Genomic DNA, 25864 nt, shown 5'->3' with positions numbered 1-25864 from the left:
TCACAACAGGAATTCAAGCAAGTAGCTGGATATGAGCTATGCACTCAGCATCTATTTTTTCAGTGTCTTCTTAATTGTGTGTGTGTGTGTGTACACACACACACACACACACACACACAATGTGTCCCATAATGACCCAATCTTTGTCTTGCTTTTGTATATGTGGGTACTTCTGCTGTGCAACATCTATTCATTTAAAATACATGCAAAATGATATACTTTGCTTTATTACGAGTTTTGCTTTAATAATAAGATTGAAAAGAAGGTTTTGTAAAGTGCTTTGAAACTTACGGATGAAGGGTATATTTCTGGACCGCTGTCCTACTCCATGGGTACATGCTAAGATATGTGAGCAAGATGGTAGTCTGTGCTAACATGGTGAGGGAGACCATTCTTCTTCCCACAGAAAGTCGGTTTCTATAAAAAGCATTTTAAAGCCAATGAGTGGACCAGCTCTCCGATAAAAATGCATGGTAAGGATAGTCTCTCTGGGAGGACCAGCCATCCCAGCGTGCTCAGGGTTGTAGAACCATGGTATTCCATCATTCTAATGGTGCCAGGACCTGCCAGCCTGCTTGACCCTCAGAGAATGACTTTTCAAGGGTATTGATGTCCACACTCTGCTGCTAGACTACTGTGCAAGCTGTCAGATGGGAATGCTGGTGTGTGTGTGTGACACAGAGAGAGACACACACAGATAGACACAGAGGGACAGTGAGAGTAAGAGATGCCTTCCTGAAGATTCTCCCTGTGGCTATAGGCAGAAGGTCTTTAATGACTCCCTTCTCTCACCCCCACATGCCCCAGAAGACACTTTAACAGGGACTGGAGATTAGAGCAGTTTTTTGTTTTGTTTTTTTAATGATGGCCAGAGTGAATGTGACCCTGCTTTTCTTTTCTCTGCAGCTGCCATTGCTCCCAAGGATGAAAACTTCTATGGCTTTCTGAAGCCCTGGCTTGGTAAGCCCCCCGCCCCATTTAGTTAGCAACACTTATAGACCACCCAATAATGGGCTTTCTCTGGGTGGTTAACAATATAATGTTGAGGACCATTGAAGTTAAAACAATGAAAAATGAACACCATAAAAACACCACATTAAGAAAACAAAGATCTTCAGCAGACAAACATTTATACAGCAGATCAAAAAGCACTACCAGAACACCATCTTAAAATGCCTGTTAGAATAAAAAAATATTCACTCATGCCAAAAAGACCAGACTGTGAACACCAGGTGAGTCTCTCTGGCTTATTGCTACCAGTTGCTGAGAGCGGAGGAGCCTCTAGTGGAGGCAATCTGCGAGACAAGCAGGAACACCTGGCAAGGAAGCACCTGTGGGCCAATAGTGGCAGTACCAGAAAGGTGCAGTGTAGAGTAAGTTGGGTGGGGATGTATCTACATCACTTCACAATTGTACTGTGACTCAAGCTGGAATCTTCTCATCTTGAAATAACCTTGAACCTGCTTGACCTGAATTGGGCTACAAGTGGTGATGGTGTATCAGCAAGTGTCATGGCAGACTTAGAGAAGGACACACCAATCAGGAAGCTAGACAAGAATTTTTATCAGTCCGGTTCACATGTCACCATGACCCACAGTTAACAAACTCTGGATTGTTGAAAAGACAAGCAGGGGCAAGCACGCATGCTGGTTTCAGGCCACCCAGCCATTCTCGCTGAGATGAACAATCCACAGTTTGTTACTGGATTGTACACTGGGTCACTGTCTCTCTTAAACAAGAACAGAACAGGAGTCTCCCAATTCCACCCAGGTAGCACTACATCCAGTGCACCTACTGACTAACTTACGTTTTGTGAACTGCCCAGAGAGCTTCAGGTGGTATAGAAATGTAATAGACTGACTGACTGGATTGACTGACCGACCTGACCTGACCTGACTATCCCCACAGTAAGAGACACCCTGCCTGCAGTAAAACCAGTCTCTATGCAGCTTCTCGTCTGGGGATGGAAAAAAGCAGCCACAACCTCTCTCCCACAGGGCCCATTGCATCATCTCTGGCACAGCATGCACAGGGAAGTCCTGACTTCACTAGTGCAGCTGAATTAGCTGCATTACGTTTTAGGGAGGGTGTCTAGTTTAAGACCTTGAGCTTGGCTTTCAGCTTCCGATTGGGGGATCAGAGGTGGCATCTGTTTCTTAAAGATTTTCCAGATAAAGAGGTCATTCTGCATCCACATTGGCAACATAACCTAGCCCCTTGGTCTCCATTGCTCCCTAGAAAAATCCCTCCAGATGGATGCTCTCTGGGCTCACGCTGGGCCAGCCTAGTTCTTGTAGTTCAGCATCCTCCTGTCTACCTAGAGGAGCAAACTAGATACTTCAGGGTGGCCCACAAACAGGGGCCAGGCCAGGATGCAATTTCCATCCTTCACTCTGGGTCTACAGCACCCTTCCCCAGCCTGGTGCCTTCCAGATGTTTTGGGCTTCAGCTCCAGCCAGCTTGGCCAACGATCAGGAATGCTGTGTGTTGTAGTCCAAAACATCTGACGGACACCAGGTTGGGGAAGGCTGGTGTACAGCTTCTGAGCTTGTGCCTGAATATGGAAGTTGTACTTTTTGTATTCGTCTTCCATGATCATTAGCCACTGATAGAACCAGTAGATAGGCAAAATAGGTGCTGCACAACTCCATCCAGTGCCCATCGTTATGGAGGTTTTCTGTGGCTACTTCTGGTAAGTTTCCTCTGGGCGTGGTGAGTTAGGTACTACAGGAGGTTGGCTAGCTGCAAGCATTTTCACTGCCAGGATAACATATCCCAATCAGCCATTTCTTGTTGTCCCAGGGGATGGACTACTTCTGAGCAATGGGAAGAAGTGGGGAAGCCACCGGCGCATGCTTACCCCTGCTTTTCATTTTGATATCCTGAAGCCTTACATGAATATCTTCAACCAGAGCATGAATATCATGCATGTGAGTTCCTCCAACACTCCTGTGCTATCTGCAAATTTGCCCCACTTCATTTGTACCTATTCCCTCATCCATTCAATATCATTCTATCCCAGCACCAGCTGTGCAATCCAACCGATTCCTGGTTGCCTCCTGCACTAGAGCTTAAATCAGGCGGGCAACTTTTTTCTGTCAATTCCTTTGTGGGTAACGGCAGTGGGCAGGGCCAGAGCCAAAAGCAGGTGTGTTGCCCATTTTCTCTTTCTGCCAAGCCCTTTTCTCTCTCCCCTCTTCTTTCCCATGCAGTGGGCTGTCAGAGAAGGGACAGATGGCTTTTGCCAAAGGTCTGAATTTAACGTGTGCAGAGGGATTGTGAAATTAGGCTGAGGGCTGCATGTAGCCTTAGGGCCACGGGCTGCCCACCCCTGGCTTCAATGAACTGGGGAGGTAAAAGAGCATTCTAAGGGCCCTTCCACATGATCGTGTGTGTATGCACGCGCACATGTAAATGCACAATTGTTTTTGTTCGTAGGGCAAGTCTGCATGTACCATTGTCACATATCCTGAGCAAAGAGTTCTGCTTCATACCTAGGAAAATGTGTTTCATTTTTCAGATAATGTGTTCATAACCTTTATAACTGCAGTTTGGACTGTGATAGCCCGAGTGCCACCGGTCCTTTGTGGTTGTCATTTCTACCATTTCCAGAGGGGTAGTCGTGTTAGTCTGTTGCAGGAAAAAACAACAAAGGGTCTCATGGCACCTTAAAAACTAACACACGTATTTATTCTGGCATAAGCTTTTATGGACTCTAGTCCGCTTTGTGAGATGCATGAAGTATTGACCTCAGTTGGTCAAACAAGCAGGGCGGGGAAGGGGAGTGAAATGTAAAGTGTGTTGTCAGAAGGAAGTGAAAAGCAAAAAAGTACAGTGATTATTACCTTAACAAGGTTTTGTGAATGACAACCTTAAGGTAATAATCACTGTCTGTACTTTTCTGCATTTCAGTTCTGCATTTCAATATGTTAATCAGCTTATCATTGCAATGATGTCTGTGTTATAGCCCAACAATGTAAGACTCTTAGGGCACAATCCTGTGGCTGCTAGACAGCGGCTAGATGGCCATAGAATTGTTTGGTTTCCAGGAACTGACCTTGGAGCCCGCGCTCCAAGGCCAGTTCCCGGAAAACCACCTTCCCACCCCCTCCCTCTCCCCCACCCCCTTGTAGGCGGTGCGGATCATCCCCAGGCTTTGCATTCGGAAGAGCAGAGCAGGGCAAAAGGGGGCGTTCCTGGGGGCGGGGAGGGGCAGGGGTGTGGAAGTGCTGGTACGACACTTCCTATATGTCATCCGGCCTCTCCCCCCCCCCACTCTGAAGTCCCACGGCTAGACAGCTCCGCCTGCCCTGCATTGGATAGACAGTTGCCTCCGAGTTCGGAGGTGGCTGCCTCTCCCAATAGGATTGCTTCCTTAGTTGTTTCTACCATTGTTTGTGGTAGAGAGCAACAGAATTCCACAGCTGCTCATTATTTCCTTCAACGTGTGTTCAAATACTCAGTGGGCCAGTTCACACAATCAAAATAAACTACCCTGGCTTAAATAAATAAGCTTATTTAAATTGCATTGTTTCTGGGCACAATTTGAACAATCAGTGCCTGGGCATGGCTGGCTGGGCTGTTTGAACCCGGGTGCCATGACTTGGAGGGGGAAACAACCCTCCAATAACCCTACAACAGCCCATCGGTTATTGGAGGGTTGTTTCCCCCTCCAACAAGCCATGCCATCTGGGTTTGAACAACACGACAAGCCGTGCCCAGACAGTGATTATTCAAACCATGCCCAGCTTATTTTGATCTTGAGAACAAGGTCAGTGACATTTCTTGAGTTAATTTTAAGCTCTATTCAGGTTTTTCAATAAGATCTCTGTATTTTATACACATGTGGTCTTGGATCTTTGAGCATGCAAATGCCCCAGCATCCCACTATCCAGGCATTGCTTGCACATCTCTTTGTTTATATATACTTTCTAATACAATCCCATCCATGTTTTGGTCTGAATCCTGTGCTAGGTAATATCCATGAGATAACCGTACATGCCAGTACAGTGAAGCATACATCTCTTAAGGTTCGGGATTAGGAAACAAAAACAAACAGGAGGAAGAGAGATGGATGGATGATTGAACAGGAACAACAGTAACTTCCTGCCTAAGGGAAATTTAGCCTACCTATTCCACCTACAACTACACTGCAACAGGGCAGATGAACAGATAATGTGCTGCAATATTGTCCTAGATCAGAGGCCTGAAACCAAATCCAGTACGTTAAATTTAACCAAATTTAATTAACCAAATTAATTAAGATAATTAATATATCTTAATTATCCGTAAGCTGCCTTGAGTTACGACATGGCAGAAAGTTGGAGTAGACATTTTAAAAATAAAATGAATGAATCACAAACCTTTCACTTTTGCATAGAAAGCAGAGTAAGACCCAGTGTGCACGTCATGGCCAATTCCTGGGTTGCTTAGTCAAGGAATTGGCGGGTGTGCAGGGGAGCGAGCAAGTGTGCTGCCTCCCTTCCGCTCTCCACTTCTCCTTTCATTTAACAACCCAGGAACGCCCTGTTCCTGAAACTCTGGGTTATTTAGGGGTTAAACAGTCCAGAGTTAACACAACAACAAATCGGGTTAACTCTGGATTGTTTAACCCCTAGACAACCCAGAGTTTCCAGGTTCACATGTTATGAAACAACCCAGGAATGGGGCTTTCCTGGGTTGTTAATTGAAAGTGGAACCAGGTGAATGGGTGGGAATTGGACCATTCTCTCTCTAGAGCGCTCACAAACAACCTGTGGGTAAATACCTGTACAGAATAATGAATGTGATCATGTGAATTTGCCCTTCCTCCCTTACAACAAACTCCAGATCTCACATTTTGAAGTTCAAATTTGTTTCTTTCAAATTTTACATCCCGTACAGTTTTTGTGGGGAATTCAACTTGTAGGGACGATGTCTGGTGACAAGATTTGAATCTCTTCAGTTCTTGTCCCGCTCCCAAGTATCCATTCTGAAGTTTAAATATAAAACCTTCTGCCCCTAAATACCAAATATTCACAGAAAATCACATACAGGTGAGCAATGCTTTGGAGAGATGGATTGGCTGGAATATTACAATCATCTACCAAGAGCTGAAATTGATTTTGGGCAAGATCATAAAATCCACCTTGCATAAATATCCACCTTAGATTTTTAATTTTGACAATACGCCAGATTTTAAATGTCTGAGAAATTTCTGTTTTCAGCTGTTCCTTGCACTGACGTTGGGCATAAGCTGCTTTTGCACTGGCTCTCCCATCCATTCTCTTCCCCCCCATCTTTGTGTACCCATGGTGCAAGTATGAGCTACCCTAACCCCTTCCTCTCCTTCATCTGCTCATGGAAACACCAACCATTTGTGTGGTTCTTTCCCCAGTGTGGACCACTCCCCGTCTCCTTCTTGTCCTCTGCCAGAGCTCTGCCACCTTGTTCACCAGTTGTTCACTCTTTTCTGTTTGGTTCCATCTAGCAACGCCAGCTCTGATCTCGTGCTCACCCTGTTTTTGCAGGCCAGGTGGCGCAAGCTGACCTCAGCAGGTCCTGCCTCCCTTGACATGTTTGAGCAGATCAGCCTCATGACACTGGATAGCTTGCAGAAATGTGTCTTCAGCTATACAAGCAACTGCCAAGAGTGAGTAAACCAGCAGGAGGAACCTTGGGATGCCAGTGGCTTTCCAGATTCTTTATTTCCCAATAGCAAGTGACCCCATGAATGCCTTTACCCATTGCTTCTGGAGCAGGCCACCTTCAGTGCTGTAGTCCCGCATCACAAAGAGCTACAAGGCACATGCTAGGAGCTAATCACAGCCCAGGAGGAGGACTTGCCAGCTTGTTTTCTGAGTATATGCTTCCTCCCCTAGTGGAAAGATGTTTGGTCACATTATTTGACAGAACAGCACCTCATACTGAACTGGAGAGAATATGACATGAATGAGTCAGTTTCATGGAGCTCAGTAGCCAGAATGCTTCTGCAAGGAAGTGTGGGAGCCTGAGCTTCAGAATGCCCTCTCCCATATGAGACTGGGGTTAATTTATATGCGAAAGTCTTACCTAGCCCTTGTAGCTTCTGCTCAAGAAACTGGTAATTGTGGTTATGTGAGGGTGCCCACAAATATTTCTTGGCGATACCTACAGAGAGCGTTCCCAGGGATCTTTGTTAGGAGTCACAATAGTTGAGCCTGTTTCGAAATGTCTGAAATGTGTTGTGTAGGAAGGAACAACATATTTTTTTTTACGTTTAGATATAAAAAATGTGAGGGGTGGGGTTTCCCAGAAGGCTGTGTTATTCTGCAGCAGGCTCACAAAGTGGAGAGATTCCTTGGGAGACTAAGGCTGCAATCCTGTATCAGGGGTGGAGAACCTGTGGCTCTCCAAATGTTGTTGGGCTACAACTCCCATAATTCCTGACCATTGGCCCTGCTGGCTTGGCCTGATGGGAGTTGGAGTCCAGCAACATCTGGAGGCCTGCAGATTCCCCACCCATGCTGTCCATATTTACCTAAGAGAAAGCCCCATTGAACACAGTGGGATTTACTTCTAAGTAAATATGCATAGAATTAGACTGTGAGGCTGCAATCCTAAGTATGCTTTATTGGGAGCAAGACCTATTGAACTCATTGAAACTTACTGCAGAATAAGCATACATAGGATTGTGCCACATCTGACTTACTGGGACATCGTAAGTGTTCCTGGACAATACTTCACTTGTGGGGTTGCAGGGGATCTTCACAGCAGCAGAATGAGAAGTACGTTGGAGTATTATCCGGATTTTCATGGAATCAGCTTTGGTCTGTCAGGGACACATGAAGCAAGAAAAGCTGAGTATACTGTACCTTAAAAAACTGGTTTTCATGGGTCACACAGCGCTTGAAAAGACCATACTTCCCGGTGGTGTGGGGGGAGTAGAATTGAACAACATCAACCTGGCACAGGCTGCTCAACCAAAGACAGCAGCTTGTTTCCCACCCCTGTCCAGGCTCCCCCCAGCTACTACATTATTATGAATGGAGAGTAACTAGTTCACAATTCTGAAGGCTAGAAACAGTGCTAAAAGGCAGGCTAGATACTCGCTCCGCAGGAGAGCATCCCACCACCCCAATCTTGCCCCAGTCTAGCAAACTGTCATATAGTTATTCCTCCCCAGCCTTTTCCCAATGTGTGCAGATTTCCCTGAAGAAGCCCAAATCCCTGATTTTCGAGTGCAGCATCTGAAGGGTCCCTCTGAGAGCATCCCACCACCCCAGTTTCGCCCCACTCCAGACTCACGGAGTTGTAGCTTCCACCACCCCCTTTCTCCTTTTCTGGGCACTTTCTCCCTGCTTGCAATGATAGGCTCGTGTGATCCCGAGACCTCACCAGATTGCTACTGCACTAAAGCTCTTATGCATCAGAGTGACCTTACATAATAAATAGGGAAAGCGATTTAATACAACATCAGAGAAGCGAAGTAATGCAAACATCAGACAAGTGCATAATCACTGAGGTTAATTACTCCCACTAGTGAAAAGGAAGTGCAGCGTGATTCTGAAGGCTTGAAAAAGTGTTCTAGGGCTTTGATGTGTTGGAAAGGAAGGACAGTTACTTCATTTACCTAGGTTAGCAAGGGCACAGCCAGGTGAAAGACACACCCCTAGGACGACCCCATCATACTGAATTTAAAGTAGAGGGATGGGCACACAGCAGCTGAACCACAGGGGAGCCAAATTAAAGGAAAACAACAGAGTAAAAGTATTCTGCAAAAATGCGGCTTCCCCACAGGTAAACTCTGGGGTGGCTGCGGACTGGCCATAGCATCATCTGCTGCAAAGGATCTCCAAAAGTCCCAATCCACAGCAAATCAACCATGAAGACAGGCCCTAAGTGTTTCTCAGTGTGATGTACATTCTAACTGCAAAAGACAACAGTTTTTGGAATTTCAGTGCTGATGAGAGACAGGTGTTGTATCTGTGTTAAATAGGCACCGCTGGAACTACAGTAGTGCAACTGTTCAGGCCTGAGGGATATGCTCACACCTGGGCTATATCAGGGGCTGGCCAGTATTTCCCAGAACAGGGGTATGCAGAAAGTAGATCTTCAGATGTTTGGGCTTTAGTTCCCAGCATTCCTGACCAGCCATGCTGGGTGGGACTTTTGGCAGTTGAATTCCCACAATCTGGAGATCTACCTTCTGCCCACCCCTGTGCCAAGAAACCATGTTCCTAGATTCCCAGGACAGCTTCTGTTGAGATTTCCTCTCATGTTTTCTGCTGACCAGTGGGCTTGCTACGTTCCAGGAAATCAAGTGATTACATTGCGGCCATCTTAGAGCTCAGCTCCCTTGTAGTGCGTCGGCACCACCATCTGCACCATCATTTCGACTGGCTCTACTATTGGACAGCTGACGGCCGCCGCTTCCGTAGTGCATGTGAAACTGTGCACCGTTTCACAGCCGATGCAATTCAGCAACGACGAGTAGTACTTGACTGCTTAGGACAAGATGCTTGGATCAAATCGAAGCGGGGAAAAACTGTGGACTTCATTGATGTTCTGTTGCTGGCCAAGGTACTGGGCATAAGGGTGGCAAGGACAGGGATGGTGCGGCTCATTCTCATGGGGCAGGAATATCTATCGCAATGGAAGCCCTCCACAGCAGATTTGGATGATGGTCGGGGCCAGCAACAGATTCCAGTGAGCCCTCAGCATCGTGCTGCCAATGGGCCCATGCTGCTGCTGAAGCTGCCCACCCACTCACTTGCCCAAGCCCCCTGCCACCGAAGCATCCCTGCCTGCCACCACCGAAGCCCCCCTCCACTTGCTGCTGCTGCCCGTCCGGTTGCTGCCCATAGAAGCTTTCACCGGCCTGAAACCACGCGCAGGGGCTCCCTCCCTCCATTGTGCCTTTTTGTTTTCCTGGTAGGGGATAGCTGTTGTTCCTCCGTCTGATCCTCACCTGGCTTGGCTGTCACTCACTGGCAAATATTGCGGCACCTGGCGACCTGCTGGCCTTGCAAGCACTTTTGAAAGAAAAAACACACCTACATTTTGAGTAGAAGCGCTCTGAACCCATCAGACTCTGCCTTTGCGGGGTTCTTGGCTAATGAGGGCACAGGGCATTTTATACATCGCTCTTGTGCCCTCATTGGCCAAGTCCCTCCACCAAGGCAGTGTCTGATTGGTTCAGAGTGCTGCTATTCAAAGTAAAAAAAAATTCTTTAAAAATGGAGCGCCACTGGGCCTGCACCCTCACCACTTTCGGCAGCAGGGCCAGCTGGGAGGGTTAGGAGGGGGATGGCAGCAGCTGCAGCAGGGATGGGCCCCTCTGACCTGCTGGGCCCTCAGCAGCTGTGCACCCATGTCGACCGCTGACTACCTGAGGGTAGTGGAATAAGCAGAAACTGCGTGAGACTTTGGCCCATGAAAAAGCTGCCCACCACAGGAAGATGCGGGTGAGAGTCTCAGGTAGACAGGCAGCAGTCTTGTTTTGGCAAACACCTAGTTTTGTGCTTGCAGGATGAAGAGGGGCATCACTTGTCTGATGGAGACATCGCAGCAGAGGCTGATACCTTCATGTTTAGGGGTGAGATGCCTGGGCTGGATCTAGTTAGCCAGTGCTCGGATTATCCCTGGAGAAATGGGGCTCAGTTCCTTACCCAGGCCCCAGGAAGACAAGCAGGCTGGCTTTGTGGGCCCGGTGCCACGTTCAGTCACTGGAAATCTCAAAGGGGCTGAGTTACGGGTGATTAAATTGTTCTGGGGGGACTATTGTATGTTGTCCATGGCCCTGACCTGGTGCTGCCCCAGTTTTGATGCATCCTGCAGCCTGCCTTTATCCACAGCCCTTGGGATCAAGTCACCATGTGCTGGGTCCTAGCTTAGACACAAGGTTTTGGTTTCAAGGCCCAGACTCTGGGGTTCTCTATATACCCAAGAGAGAGGGAGACAAACAGACAGGGAGCCTCTCCGGGACTTCACCTTGTCACCTGGCTGTTGCCGAGTTCTGCAGTTAGTTGAACCCTGCAATTGGGGAGAGCTGTGATTTCCAGTGTCTGAGTCCCCCTCTCCAACCCTCTACAGCTGCCCCACTTTCAGTCCTGTCTGGTTGGGATCATTCAGCCTTTGGAATTGTGTAGCTGCCTTTGGCTGCCAGTATCACTGTGCTGTTCGAGGCCTAGAGGAATATTCCCAGGTTGGACTCCTGTCCCTTCAGGTGGGAGGGAGGGGTTGGCACTTTGGAGAGGTGTGCAGGTGGAGATGATGATGCCCCATCACAGGCTACTGTCAGATTCTGATCGGTGTGTAGAGGAGGAGGAGGATCATGGCCCTTTCTCAGACTTTTGGAATTCTTGGCATGGCCGTGTTCTTTAGCCCTGGGTATGTTAGGACATCAGCCTTAGGGTTCATTTTAGTAGTTCCTGCACAGTCACAGGAGTAACAGCCTTAATTAAAAGAGCAAGTCCCTGTCCCTCAGTGTAACAGATGTTACTCTTGAATATTTGTGGACCATAATTGATCCTTAAGCACATTTAATGGGATGTCCCATTGATTAAAAAAATAAGCTAAAAATTCTGCATTCCCACAAAATAAACCCAGAAAAGCATGCAAACTGGACATGCTACATATTTATTCCAGTTGCAGAATTTGATATGTTAGTGTGAAATTTTAGGATATGATGAATGGGGTGATACAGAATGCCATGGCTGCAATGGAGCTCCAGATGCTGCAGGCATCCTGTATGCAGCCTCTCTCTCTCACTGCAGGCCATGACACTACGGCGAGTGGCTTGTCCTGGGTGCTGTACAATCTGGCTCGGCACCTCAAGTACCAAGACCAGTGCCGGGAGGAGATTCGGGATCTGATGCAGGGCCGGGACACGGAAGTGATTGAATGGTGATGGATTGGGGGCGGAAGATGGAACTGAACCCAAATGTTTACTGCCTAGCTACATGGAGATTAGCATTTTTACACATATCCCCCCACCCCACCCCAGTCCACAACTGACAAAGTAAGCTAAGCCAGAGGGGGATCTAAGTTGAATGCCAGGTTCTAATTTCACCCAGTAGAAATTAGATATGGATGGCACACATCTGCAGATCTCTCCAGATTTTTTTAAAAAGGGCAACTTGTAATATGCTGTGTCTATGAACGTAGTGTAAAGCTGTGCTTCACCAACTATTAGAGCTCAGCCCACCCTCCTAAATTCACCCTACCTTCTGGAGGCTTCAACCCAGCACCAGCCAACCAATTTGTTCCACAGATGACCTTGGTCATAATTATGTGGATTCAGCCTGCTGCTGAGTGCAAGGATCTGAGGGTGGGGGGCATTAATCCATTGCTGGCATTAGAAAAGGAATATAACTGAGTGTCCCTGACCTGCCTAAGACCACCCAGAGAAGCATCAATAGAACAAAGCAGAACCCTTCCCCATTAAAATGGTGGGGCAAGTAGAGGAAAAGTCAGCCCCACAAATCCAGCAAGGAGGATCTTCTGCCAGGAAGCCTTCAACCTATCTATGCTTTGGCTCCTGATGAGAGGGAGGATACATTTGCCTCAGGACCCTGTCTTTCCCTGGACCCTTGAGTGTCCCAAGTAGGTCCACTCCACAGTTTGAGAGCCACTGCTATGAAGCCAACATCTGGATTGTCGGCAGGCAGAGCAGAAAGCCTGACTGCAAATCTCAAGCCCAGAGATAATGCCCTCTGGGTAACGTAACGCCCAGCCTTGTTATACTATATGGGGGAGGTGTGCAGGTGCCACCAGTTGCACTACAGTGGGCAGAATTCTCAGAGGCTGTGCCTGTGCAGCACAGCTGTTGTCTTCCTTTTTGATGTGGGAGAGATGGGAGAGTGACAAGCGGCACCTCTTTAAACAGGAACAATATAGTGCAAACACAGCCCTGAGGCAGGCTGTCTCATGGCTGCCTTCCCCTTTCCTCCAGCTCCCCACCCCCCGAATGCTGCATCCTCCTCCTGTAGCCAGGAAAGAGGGGTTGCTAAGGGAGACCACACACATCGATGCTACTGTGCCCATTGATCATGATGAAGTCTGATAGCTGGTCCCCTTCCTTTTCTCAGGGAAGACCTCTCCCAGATGCCTTTCACCACCATGTGCATTAAGGAGAGCTTGCGCCTCCACCCTCCCGTCACGGCCATTTCTCGACACTGCGCAGAGGATGTGAAACTGCCTGATGGACGGGTTATCCCCAAAGGTATCTGTCCTGGGAGGGACCTGGGCCACTTGGTCCTATTCCCTGCAGCAACAACTGGCAGGTGGACTCTCTTTTTGTCCCCACTACTCCATCCTCTACCTGCAACAGCACAGCAGCAGTCTCTGGTTGAAGGCACTGCTGTGCTACCATGTTTTGCAGTGTTAGAATGACGCCACGCAAATTGGTCATACTAAATTAAAGTTAGCATTTCAAAATGTCTGCCGGTCGTATGGAAGGTGGGTTGCTTATTTGGCTGGCTGGCTCACTCTTATACTATGAATCTTGTATTTACTCAACGTAAAATGCGTGTGCCTATTTTGCTTTGTCAAATTCTGTGACATATGCTTTCACTCCAGATTAATCTGTGCTTTCAAGCAGTAATATGGAATAGAAGCCAGACATCACCAAAACTCATGTCAGAAAACAGAGGAAAGAACTCTGTCATTCTTTTAACTACCAAGACCATGAGTCTAAAAGTGACAAGGCATTAAGGGCCCAACTGCACATTACTGTGAGACCTATGAGTGCTGCACTTCTCACCACATCTCTCTTCTGTAACCTACTGAAAAATGTGAGGTATGGTGTCCTTGCTTCAGTGTTTCCTTGCCCCCCTGCCCCACTTCACTGGTTGCCACTCGCCAAAGAGCAGAGAAATGCTAGCGGGGTGGCATCATGTCATACGTTTTCAAGTACAAGTCACCAAAGAGATGCAGGGGAGACATGGATCAGAGGCACTGGCATGTCTCCCCATGCTATAGTTTGGGCCTATGTGATCTTAACTTTTAAAAGCATTTTTGTTTTGACCTTTCCCATTGCTTTTCACCAAAAGGGCTCTCAAGAAGGCTTACAGCAGCATCCATTATGGTATCCACCATTAGCAATGCCCTGATGACCTTGTTGTTGTTCAGTCGTTCAGTCGTGTCCGACTCTTCGTGACCCCATGGACCATAGCACGCCAGGCCTTCCTGTCCTGCGCTCTCTCCCGGAGCGTGCTCAAGTTCATATTCATTGCATCCGTGATGCTATCTAGCCATCTCATCCTCTGCCGTCCCCTTCTCCTTTTGCCTTCAGTCTTTCCCAGCATCAGGGTCTTTTCCAGGGAGTTTTCTCTTCGCATTAGGTGGCCAAAATATTGGAGCTTCAGCTTCATTATCTGTCCTTCCAATGAGCAGTCAGGGTTGATTTCCTTTAGGATGGACTGATTTGACCTCCTTGCAGTCCAGGGGACTCGTAAGAGTCTTCTCCAGCACCACAGTTCGAAAGCATCAATTCTGCGGCGCTCAGCCTTCCTTATAGTCCAGCTCTCACAGCCATACATTACTACTGGGAAAACCATAGCTTTGATTAGACGGACCTTTGTCGGCAAGGTGATGTCTCTGCTTCTTACTATGCTGTCTAGGTTGGCCATAGCTTTCCTCCCAAGGAGCAAGCGTCTTTTAATTTCATGGCTACAGTCACCGTCTGCGGTGATCTTGGAGCCCAAGAAAGTAAAATCTGTCACTGCTTCCATTTCTTCCCCTTCTATATGCCAGGAAGTGATGGGGCCAGATGCCATGATCTTCGTTTTTTTAATGTTGAGTTTCAAACCAGCTTTTGCACTCTCCTCTTTCACCCTCAACAAGAGGCTCTTGAGATCCTCTTCGCTTTCTGCCATTAGGGTGGTATCGTCTGCATATCGGAGGTTGTTGATAATTCTCCCAGCAATCTTAATTCCGACCTCTGATTCATCCAACCCGGCATTTCTCATGATGTACTCTGCATATAAGTTAAATAAGCAGGGTGACAATATGCAGCCTTGTCGTACTCCTTTCCCAATTTTGAACCAATCGGTTGTTCCATGTCTGGTTCTGACTGTTGCTTCTTGACCCTCGTACAGGTTTCTCAGGAGACAGGTAAGGTGGTCTGGTACTCCCATCACTTTCAGAATTTGCCACAGTTTGTTGTGATCCACACAATCAAAGGCTTTAGTGTAGTCAATGAAGCAGAAATAGACGTTTTTCTGGAATTCTCTTGCTTTCTCCAGGATCCAGCGAATGTTGGCGATTTGATCTCTAGTTCCTCTGCCTCTTCGAAACCCAGCTTGTACTTCCGGTAGTTCTCGGTTCGCATACTGCTGAAGCCTAGCTTGTAGGATTTTGAGCATCACCTTGCTGGCATGTGAAATGAGCGCAATTGTGCGGTAGTTTGAACACTCTTTGGCGCTGCCCTTCTTTGGAATTGGAATGTAAACTGATCTTTTCCAGTCTTGTGGCCACTGTTGAGTGTTCCAGATTTGTTGGCATATTGAATGCAGCACTTTAACAGCATCATCTTTTAGGATTTTAAATAGCTCGGCTGGAATACTGTCATCTCCGCTAGCTTTGTTGTTACTAATGCTTCCTAAGGCCCACTTGACTTCACTCTCTAGGATGTCCGGCTCAAGTTCAGTGACCGCACTATCATGGCTATCAGGGACATTCAGATCTTTCCTGTATAGTTCTTCTGTGTATTCTTTCCACCTCTTCTTAATCTCATCTGCTTCTGTTAGGTCCCTGCCTTCTTTGTCCTTGATCATGCCCGTCTTTGCACAAAACGTTCCCCTGAGATCTCCAATTTTCTTGAAGAGATCTCTAGTCTTTCCCATTCTGTTGTTTTCCTCGATTTCTTTGCATTGTTCATTTAAGAAGGCCTTCTTGTCCCTCCTTGCTATTCTCTGGAACTCTGCATTCAGTTGGGTATATCTTCCCCTTTCTCCCTTGCTTTTCGCTTCCCTTCTTTCGTGAGCTACTTGTAAAGCCTCATCAGACAGCCACTTTGCTTTCTTGCATTTCTTTTTCTTTGGGATGGATTTCGTTGCTGCCTCCTGAACAATGTTACGGACCTCCGTCCATAGTTCCTCAGGCACTCTGTCTATCAGGTCTAATCCCTGAAATCTATTCCTCACCTCCACTGTATATTCATCAGGGATATGATTTAGGTCATACCTGAACGGTTTAGTGGTTTTCCCGACGTTCTTCAATTTAAGCCGAAATTTTGCAAGAAGCAGCTCATGATCTGAGCCACAGTCAGCTCCAGGTCTTGTTTTTACTGACTGTATGGAGCTTCTCCATCTTTGGCTGCAAAGGACATAATCAATCTGATTTCGATATTGACCATCTGGTGACGTCCATGTGTAGAGTCGCCTCTTGTGCTGTTGGAAAAGAGTGTTTGCTATGATCAGTGTGTTCTCTTGGCAAAACTCTATTAGCTTTTGTCCTGCTTCATTTTGTACACCAAGGCCATGCCTGCCTGTTATCCCGGTGATTTCTTGACTTCCTACTTTAGCATTCCAATCCCCTATGATGAAGAGGACATCTTTTTTTGGTGTTAGTTCTAGAAGGTGTTGTAGGTCTTCATAGAACTGATCAACCTCAGCTTCTTCGGCCTCAGTGGTTGGGGCATAGACTTGAATTACTGTGATGTTGAATGGTGGAGCACAATTCCCAGGGTTCATTGCAGGGAAGCTATAGTACTTGGAATCTTGCAGTGTACGCACACCCTTGCTGCTCTTCTGCTCTTTAGCTCTTTATTTACTGCAGGGCTGGGCAACGGATGCCCCTCCAGATGCTTTGGCTTACAAATCCTATGGTCCTTCACCATTGGCTATGCTGGCTAGGGCCGGAGGGAATTATAGAGGAAAACTTCTGGAGAGCCACAAGTTGCTCACCCTGATTTACTGCATGCCTTGCGTTTCATTGTGCTAGATGCAGAGCCAGGCCTGCCATAAAGGTCGGGTGGCAAACTGGAGAGTGCGAACAAGTGCACGCCTGCCTAGTGCCACCAGCTGGCTGCCCTGGGCCAAGGAGAAAGCCTAGCTAGCTTTGAACGCTACTTGATGCTGTGGCAAAGTGGCTGGCAGCACTCCTACTGGGCACTGTGAGGCCATTTCACCCAGTTGCCCCAAGGCCTTGCTCTGAGGATGGCCACCACGTCACAACATAAGGCCCTTCCTCAGGGCAAGGCATTGTAGGGCATGATGGCCCCAGAGAGGGCCGGTGCCACAGCATCTTTGCTGCAGTTTACTGTTAAATTTTAAACAGTATTTGCTAGAGCAGCAAAGTGGTCAGTGGTGCCCCTATAGTTCACTGAGGCCATCTTGCCTGGTTGCTCCAATGCCTTGCTCTGAGAAAGGGCACTAGCATTCTTCCTCAGAGTGAGGCAGTGTGCGAGGGTGTATGTGTGGAAATGTCTGCACCTTTGGGGCTAGACAGGGGTGGGTAGAATTGGTGAAGGAGCACTGAGTGGAAGTTACTGGAGATGCATCATGGGAGGGGGAAGTCGGGAGGAGGAGGAGAGAGTGGCACTCTGGCAGCATTTGCAGGTCTGCCTCAGGTGGCAAAACATCTTGGGCTGCCTCGTGTAGGTCTTGGCCGCTAGCAGAGTCAGAAACTGAATTCCCTGCCCCATGTCAAATGCCAAAACAAGATCCTGAGTCTTTTGAAAGTCTGCAGGAGTAGCTAGTGGAGGTCCCTGGCTCAGAAGGCCAAGAGAGTACTGAAATATTAACTCTTTGCCATAACTGTTAATGACTGCAACTGTTAGGCAGGTCCTTAGGCCTCCATGTTCTCCTGTTCCCCTGAACTTTCTTCCCTCCCCCCATCTTATATGGGAGTTTCTGTCTTGTGTGCACATCCACACATTCATTAGAGACTGTTCCTTCCACAGGGAACATCTGCGTGGTCAGTATCTTTGGGACCCATCATAATCCTGCTGTCTGGCCAGAGCCTGAGGTATTGTTTTCTGCTCTTCTATATTTGCAGTGTGTTGCTATCCCTCTTGTGAGCATTTGGGGCACAGCCTAGCTTCAAGGGGGCTTCCATAGGATTCCTCTCCACATGTAGGTTGGGCTGACCCACACCGTGAAGCTATTTATTTTAATTCCAGATTTATATTCTGCTTTATGCTCACTGGGGAGTCCAAAGTAGCCAAGAAGAATATATCTGTCTTTATAAAGCAGTTCAATTTGGGCATTCATCAAACACAATAAAACTCATACCATAAACAGCAACCAAAACCACAAGGACTGAATCTTCAAAGCACTAACCCACAAAAACCTGTTCTGAATAAAAATGTTTTTTACAATTCTTGTAAAAAGGCAGAGGCTTTTAAAGTTAACCAACTAGTTAATGGAGATGGAAATCTTGTTCAGGATTACTGGGGTGGTGGTGGTGGTGAGGTTATACCTCTCCCACCCGCCCCGACCTCCACCTGAGTGAATGAATGCCTGTACATGTGTGAGAGTGAGTTGAATGTGTGAGTGTGTATTTGTCCTGGGCCCACTCACTGCCACCCCACTCACCACCAGCCCTGCCCACTTAAGTGACCCCTGGTGGGTTCTGCAAAGGCCACTGTGCCCAAAAGGTTGCTCACCCCTGCTGCAAATGGAGGAAAAAAGGTTTGATTAATTGATGAACTGATTGTAATGTTGGCCATCAGCCTATTTCCTCTGAGTTGGAGTTCCATAACTGAGGAGTCTTCACCCAGAAAGTGTGGTCCCCCACTCACATAAATTTATTTCTCCAAGGCAGGGCCTCACCCACAGAATTTAAGAGGTGGGACAGTTCATAAGGTAGAGGTGCTCCCTCTGGGGGCATAGGGTGAAGACTCAATAGTTCGCTCTTTCCTGTCCAAATCTGTGCCAACTCTAGTACAGGATTGGAAGGGGCCTTCTTGCTCTCCTAATGGCACAGGACTTTATATGAGTGAGCCTTATGTCCCCAGACCCATGAAGTGTCCAGCAGGTACAATGTATGGCTACCAAGTCAGCCACAGCTTACCAGGGGCTCAAAACCCCCACCCTTTTTTTTTTTTAGCTGTCTGCCTGGAATTACAAAAACTGAGGTGTTGTCAGGCTCCCGGCAGTTAACAATACATGGCTGGAGCACGAAGTTCTTGACTCCGTGGATCACAAATTGTGCAGCTCTTTTCTATAAACTGGCCTCTCCCCCTGCTGCTGTCCCCACTCTCCACGAGGGAACAGAACATAGGGAACCCCCCCCCCCCCAGCAAGGTTCATGTGACAATATGCGTTCACAGCTAGATCCACTGATGAAATAGCTTTATGGCTTTATTTGAGCCCTGGCTTTCTGGTGTTGGGCCTGAAATTTGTTTCAGAAGTGTTTCAGGAGCCCACTCTCCAGTGCCATGCATTAGCTGGACAGTTCTTCCCTGCATCCATTGTCTGGTGAGCACTCCTGTTCACATGCAAAGTGACTTTTCCTGTGTAACACTGGCTAGGCTTCTTACTGTAGATTACATTTGTCAAATGAAGCATCTGATGTCAGTCATTTCCTTTCTCATACACTCTGAAAGGCTTGCTATATAGTTTCTCCCCCATTAACTGTGAATTAGGAGCCCTGCAAGAGCTCATTAAGTGCCAAGCAATAGATGAGCTCACCTTTGCACTCCCATTGAACCAGCCTTGCTCACTGCTTCTTCCCAGCCTCATGCAGACTGTTTTTGCAATTTTGTTCTTTTTCTCATAGGTCTATAACCCCCACCGCTTTGATCCGGAGACCTTTCAACACCAGTCCCCACTGGCCTTTGTGCCCTTCTCTGCTGGACCCAGGTTAACAGGCACTCATCACTTCCCAAACCTTTTGGAGTCAGGTCTTCATGTTTTGGCTCTGTTGGCATTCTTTTTTAAATGTGCCCCTAGACCCAGGGGTGGGGTGGAATGTAGTTCAAAAGAACATTTGTGCAGTTCAAAAAGTCTAGTCTTGCAAAAAAATTGTATCATGTTAGCTGTCATCAGTCCCTTTTTATATCAATGTGAAAAGTGTCAAGAACACCAGACCCCGATCAAGCATATTTGTTCCTCCTCCCACTGCCAAAAACACTCCCTGCAGACTCCACTGTGACTCTTCACAGAGTTTTCACCAATGTTTCAAAGGTGAAGGAAAGCATTCTCATGTTGATATGATAAAGGTGATGGTGCCAGAAAATATCCAGTATGACACTGTTAATAGGGCTAATGACCTTGTTTGCACTTCATGACTAACTGTGGATTAAACGACCCATAATTAGACATGGCTGCGGCAGAGCAAGTGAGCGCGCTGCCTCTGGCAGGCTCATTGCTTCTGCTTTACATCCAGCTCTGTAAAGAACCCATTCCTGGGTTGGATGTGATGTGTGAACCTAGAACCCGAATTTCAACCTAACAACAAAGCATGGGTGATAAATGGATTAAAACTCTGGGTTGTTTACAAAGTGAGATGCAAAGCAGAAGTGACAAGTGTGCCAGAGGCAGCACCCTTGCTTGCTTCCACTGTACCCTGGCAGTTCATGGGTTGAACAGCCCCTGAATTTCCGGCACAAACCAGGTAATTGCTACATAAACATTTGTATCTGAAAGTATCATCGCAGCACAGGGGCCAGTTTGGTGCCTAATGGAAATAGCCTCCTTGAGGCAACTTAAAGATTCTTCCTAATGCAAGACAATGCTCAGGGGCAATGTTATTGAGCATCAAGAAGAGAGAAATCTATCTAGATGTGCCATTCTAATTAGTGCTGTGCTGAAAGCTGACCTGCCCTTTCACAGCCTCTTTGCTTCCCTGTGAAAGGGGCAGTCCTTTTTCTGACTCTTTTGCTGGATTTTGAGAATTTCAGAAAGTCTCTTTTCTGAAAAGCCCCCCAAAGGACTTAACCAGGACTTCCTCCCTTGGGGCTTTCCAGTGCTGCTCGCCGCTGAGGGCCTGAGACCTGAGTGAGGAGTTGTTGTTGAAAGGACTTTTAACAACAAAACCAAACCAAAAATGCCTTGCTCACCCCCTGCTCAGCTTTCAGGTCCTCACCAGATGGCAGCACTGGAAAGCTCCAAGGGAGGTGAAGTCCTCTAGGCTTTCCAAGAAGCTCAAGCAGCCAGAGAGGCTGAAAGGACAGAATAGGGGGGAAAGGTGAAGAGCGCACACACCCCTTAGCCACCTCCTGACAGTAAAGGTAAGCACTGAAGCCCTACACCCTGAGAAATTTAACCAAAATTCTCACCCCTTCCCACAATTTTCAGGTGCAATTTCTTTTGGCCCATCTCCCACAACAAATGGTCGAAAATAAATACATTGAAAAATTCGGCACAGTGCTAATTCTAATGAGAAGCCAGCCACATATTGACCTCAAAGAGGCATTTGGGAAATTCTCAGCTCACCCAAGCTTGAATATAACTAGATGCTGGCATCAGTGGTGGCTCCATCATGGGAGACCTTCCCCAGCCACCCCTTTTCCCTTAGGAATGATGTCAAGGGCTGCCTCTCAGCCCTTCAGAGTGTCTCTTCCCAGTGGAATGTCAGTCTGGCTTGTCTTCCCTTGGTGCTAGGATGTGGGGAAGGACTTTGGCTCATCTATCTGACTTCTACAGGACTGACCCCTCTCACCCTTTCAGGAACTGCATTGGGCAGAACTTTGCCATGGCAGAGCTGAAGGTGGCCCTGGCCCTGACGTTGCTGCGGTTCGTGGTGCGGCTGGATGAGAGCCGGTCCGTGCGGCGCAAGTCAGAGCTCATCCTGCGAGCAGAGAATGGGCTGTGGCTGCAGGTGGAGCCACTACATGCTCAGTCGTGATCAGAAAACAACACCACATACACAAGATGGGGCGTCTCTGATCTTAGTACTTTAGTCTGTATTGTAGCGTGCAAACAGGACTTGTGTTGGTCAGAGGCTCGGCACTGTACCTCAAGTAGCATGGAGGGCAAGGCTGCATTGTGCATGCATCTCCCCTCCTTTCACTACTGTGCCTGCCTTGGCATTGCTGCTTAGCCCTGGTTTCTGCCTTGCCATCATAAAGGTTAGAGGCATTCTAACAATCATGTGCTACATTAAAGCTATATACGTTTTGACTGTAAAATGCCATTTTGACGTTGCTTTAGATCCGTGACTGTACTTGCTACACAACAGTGGTCTGAGAGCTCCAGTCTAAACATAAGCATCTGCTTCCTGGGTTGTAAAGAATGCATTTTAAGGCAAATATTCCAAACACACTTTGGCTGGGCCTCCCCCAACCACTCACCTCCCACCCCCAAAATGGCTCCTTTACTGCAGGGTTATCATACTGTGCTTTTGGAGTCCTAGATTCCAAGTGGAGTTCCATTCTGGAAAAGGGAATCGCCTCCAGTGTTGCATGGCCCCCTGGACTTCCTGCTCCCCCCCGCTTGGTGTTTCCAGAAATGCTCTTGCTGGCCCCTATTTAGCAGAGACAGTCCATATTTTCTGGTACCTGCCTTTCGTAAATAGTGGTCCGTTTTGCCCCTATTTGTGCCATTTGAGGAAATTTTGTTGAAACATCGCCAGTATGCATTGCTAAATGTGTCACTTTTCCAGATCTAGCTTCCTCCAGAGGGTCTCTAGAAGTTAAGGCTGTGAACCTGTAGCCATTGGACATGGTGGAACTTAAAGGTAAAAGGTAAAGGTGTCCCCAACCAGTCGTGTCCGACTCTAGGGTGCGGTGCTCATCTCCGTTTCTAAGCCGAAGAGCCAGCGCTGTCCGAAGACGCTTCCGTGGTCATGTGGCCGGCATGACTGAACACCGAGGTGCACAGAACGCTGTTACCTTTCCCGCCAAGGCGGTACCTATTTATCTACTTGCAATTTCTTGCTTTCGAACTGCTAGGTTGGCAGAAGCTGGGACTGAAGACGGGAGCTCACTCCGTCACGCAGCACCCGGGTCTCGAACTGCTGACCTGCCGACCTTCCAGTCTGCAGTTCAGCGTCTTTTCAGAGTAAACATGCATAGGGTTAAGCTGCATATCTCTGAGTGGGAAATGGGTACTGACCTTTGGCATGAAAAATCATGGTGTTACAAGCATGTCCCTATTTTCATCTGTGAAATATTGAAGGGTTTGCTTTCAGTCCAACTAAAAACTCACAATTCCCTCCCTTTCTTTCTCCAAGCGTACCCTACCCTCAGCTGCTACTCTGCAAGTAGATTGACCATTAACTGGAATATCCCCAGGCTTTCATTAGCTCCCTTTGAGGAAGTATCAATAAATCATTGCCATCTGTCCAAGCAATCAGCCTAATTTCTCCAAACTCAGAGCTGAGTACAAAACAGAAGAGCAAGAGACAGAAGAACATTTAGAGTGAGGCTCCCCCCAGGTTTATTTTTAATCTTGATCTCTATTTTACAGGGGTGGGGACAGAATGTGTGTGCATTCAAATGAGTGAACATGACATCTACATTTAGTTGAGCAATGGCTTTAACAGTTTTACTTTTGCTGCAACCAGAGATGTTTTCTGTGTTTTGCTGTACTATCAACATGACAGTGTGATGATCTCCGGTGATTTAGTTTGATTCCTGAGAAAACTGTAGGTTAATAGTGTGGGCTTTGGAAGTTTTTCAAAAGAAAAGGCAGAAGAATAAGGAGGGGCAATTCCAAAGTCTCTGGGCCAAATTTAGAGTCCAGACAAGTGCTTCTTCATCTACCAGTCCTGGACAGAAGGTAGCAATCAGCTTGCAAAAAGATCTGTTCAGAGACAATGCCCTGTCATGATCCCAACTTGGAGCAGTAACACACAGAGGGTAGGAGCCTGTGGCACAGATCGTGGAGGCAGTCTGAGCCCAACTGGGGACACTGCCCCTTCGCCCCTGAAGTGTGGGTCCCAGGGCTGGCCCATGACAATTTGCTGCCTTAGGGAAAATTGAGGCGATGCCATCCTCCATGTACAAAAACTGACTGGACTGGCAGCTGAGCTTTACTTCAGTACTGGCAATGGAACAATATCCTCCACTACATCTGAGAGCAGCAAGCTCGCTTACGGGGGTGCAGAGCAGATTGCATGGCACACAGCACTCTGCTCCCTGCCTTCTAGCATCTGCCACCTGAGGCAGCCACCTCACTCTACCTAATGGTAGGGCTGACGTTGCTGGGTCCCCCAGAGATGGGACCCAATGCCATTGAGGAGACAGCATCCTTATTTTCAAGGCTGTTGCACTCCACTGAGCCTGCTTACCAGTGCAGGCAATGTGCCTGGGAGAGATCATGGAGAGGCAAGGAAGTGGTAGCCTCCAGGTCAGAGGACTGCCCCTTTAAGACTGCATTCCTCAGCAATGAGGAGGAGTCTGAGAAGGGTAGTCCAGCCCCAGGAAGTATGAAAGGGGTCAACTATGAGCAGGGCTCTTGTTGAAACTGTTGTATGGGACTTTGTGTGGGGTCCTGAAGGACCTGTCTTTCACTGCCCTTGTTAGAGGAATCCTCATATGGGCTTGATTGACCCCGGTTTTGTTTTCTGCCTTTTCTCTTTCTCTGTCCCAGATTGCTTGCTGGACTTTCATCCTTCTTGCCTATTTGCATGGAACTGCTGAAACTCCTTTTTTGCTGCTCACCCAAAGAGGGGAGTTGCCTTTTGACCCCAAAGGCTGAGATTGTCTCCTTATGTCTATAGTACAAAAACCTGACTAGAACTGCTTAAACTGATCACTAATTATTTTTGGAGTAACAAGGACCTGTTCCTGACAGGCCTTTAATTGCTGATGAAGCTATATATTGGCTGAAGCCTAAAAGTCAATAATTTACCAGTCTTTTCCCCTGATCCCCAAAATGCTGTTCAATAAAGGTCAAGGTGAGTTTCAACCTTGAGGAAAGCAGTTTGTTAGTTTAAAATGTATATTTTTATTCCAATCTTCAGATGTAGGAGCAGTGTTATAATTGTTTGTGGCTTCTTGTAACAGAGTTTCAAGTTTATTGTTATTCTCTTTAGTCTCTATTTATGCCTTCTTGCAACAGGCATAAATAATAAGCAAGCCTTACAAACACACTGTGAAACATGTCCCTAATAAGAGATCATGAAGCAGCAGGTGTGACACAGTTAACTGATATGAAACTTTATGCATGAAAAAACTCAGCATGGAGATGGTATGTATTTGGCCTTCATAGAGAGAATTTCTCATCATTTGTGCCTCGGTAAATACTGGAGAAAAAAAAAAGAACGATCAGAAACAATGCATATATACAAATGGGTGGGCTACAGAACAGGTAATACTAGGCTAGTAACTACAAATAATCTAAGTGAGATCTAGTTTTATATGAGGAAGACATCTAAAAGTAATTTCTTTTTGTGGGGGTGAAATAAACACGTCTTGCAATTCTCAGTGTATCATATGTATGCCCCAACAATGCTGGTGGGGGACAAATATGGAGGATAAGGCTATTTATAGCTACTAGTCATGATGGCTATATATTACTTCCAGTATCAGGGGCAGTATTCCTCTCAGTACCAGTTACTGAGGAACACAAATGGAAGGGTGCTATTGTGCTCATGTCTTACTTTTTGTGCTTCTCATGGGCATCTGGAGAATGTAGATGCTCTCTGGTAAGTCTCTGGAAAGCCTGGTCTATCAGAATGGAGGAGCCTTCTGTTCTGTCCTGCAAGCAAGCAAGAGCTAGATCTCCTTCTCCAGACAGTTAAATCAGGGTCCTGCAATCCCTCAGAGCTTTCTAAGCCCCTTTTACATTATTATTAATTACAATTCTATACTGCCCAATAGCCAAAGCTCTCTGAGTGGTTTACAAAGATAAAAAATGCAATATGCAGAGTTGAAAAATGATTTACATAAACACATGAACAGACAGGAATGGTCTGGAATCTCTCTAGGTCTTTCATAACATGCTAGACATCCATCTCATCATTGGGAAGGTGACACCATATATAGAGAGGGGGAAGGGGGAAGGAGTTG

The 25864-nt window shown here is 47.1% G+C and overlaps 1 protein-coding gene across 4 annotated transcripts in view; it reads left to right on the top strand.

The window, feature by feature from the left end:
* CYP4F22 (cytochrome P450 family 4 subfamily F member 22) overlaps positions 1-25104 on the top strand; it is a 37817-nt gene extending 12713 nt beyond the window's left edge. For 2 of the 4 annotated variants that reach the window (XM_084835623.1, XM_084835624.1), the window contains exons 4-13: positions 907-960; positions 2803-2930; positions 6510-6631; positions 9273-9540; positions 10489-10555; positions 11736-11865; positions 13050-13183; positions 17867-17931; positions 19687-19769; positions 21579-25104. In XM_084835623.1, coding sequence (XP_084691749.1) covers positions 907-960; positions 2803-2930; positions 6510-6631; positions 9273-9540; positions 10489-10555; positions 11736-11865; positions 13050-13183; positions 17867-17931; positions 19687-19769; positions 21579-21756 — 1229 coding nt within the window. In that variant the 3' untranslated portion in view covers positions 21757-25104. Of the gene's footprint in view, positions 1-906; positions 961-2802; positions 2931-6509; positions 6632-9272; positions 10025-10159; positions 10556-11735; positions 11866-13049; positions 13184-17866; positions 17932-19686; positions 20141-21578 lie in introns of those variants that run through there. The other 2 variants (XM_084835622.1, XR_014787961.1) reach the window with 2 other exon arrangements.
* Positions 25105-25864: the final 760 nt, after the last annotated feature.

The sequence above is a fragment of the Heloderma suspectum genome, chromosome 2, assembly GCF_057233095.1.
Source record: "Heloderma suspectum isolate Gila_16-S chromosome 2, 16-S_ref, whole genome shotgun sequence".
Classification (NCBI taxonomy): Eukaryota; Metazoa; Chordata; class Lepidosauria; order Squamata; family Helodermatidae; genus Heloderma; species Heloderma suspectum.
This window is presented reverse-complemented; position numbering and strand designations above follow the sequence as displayed.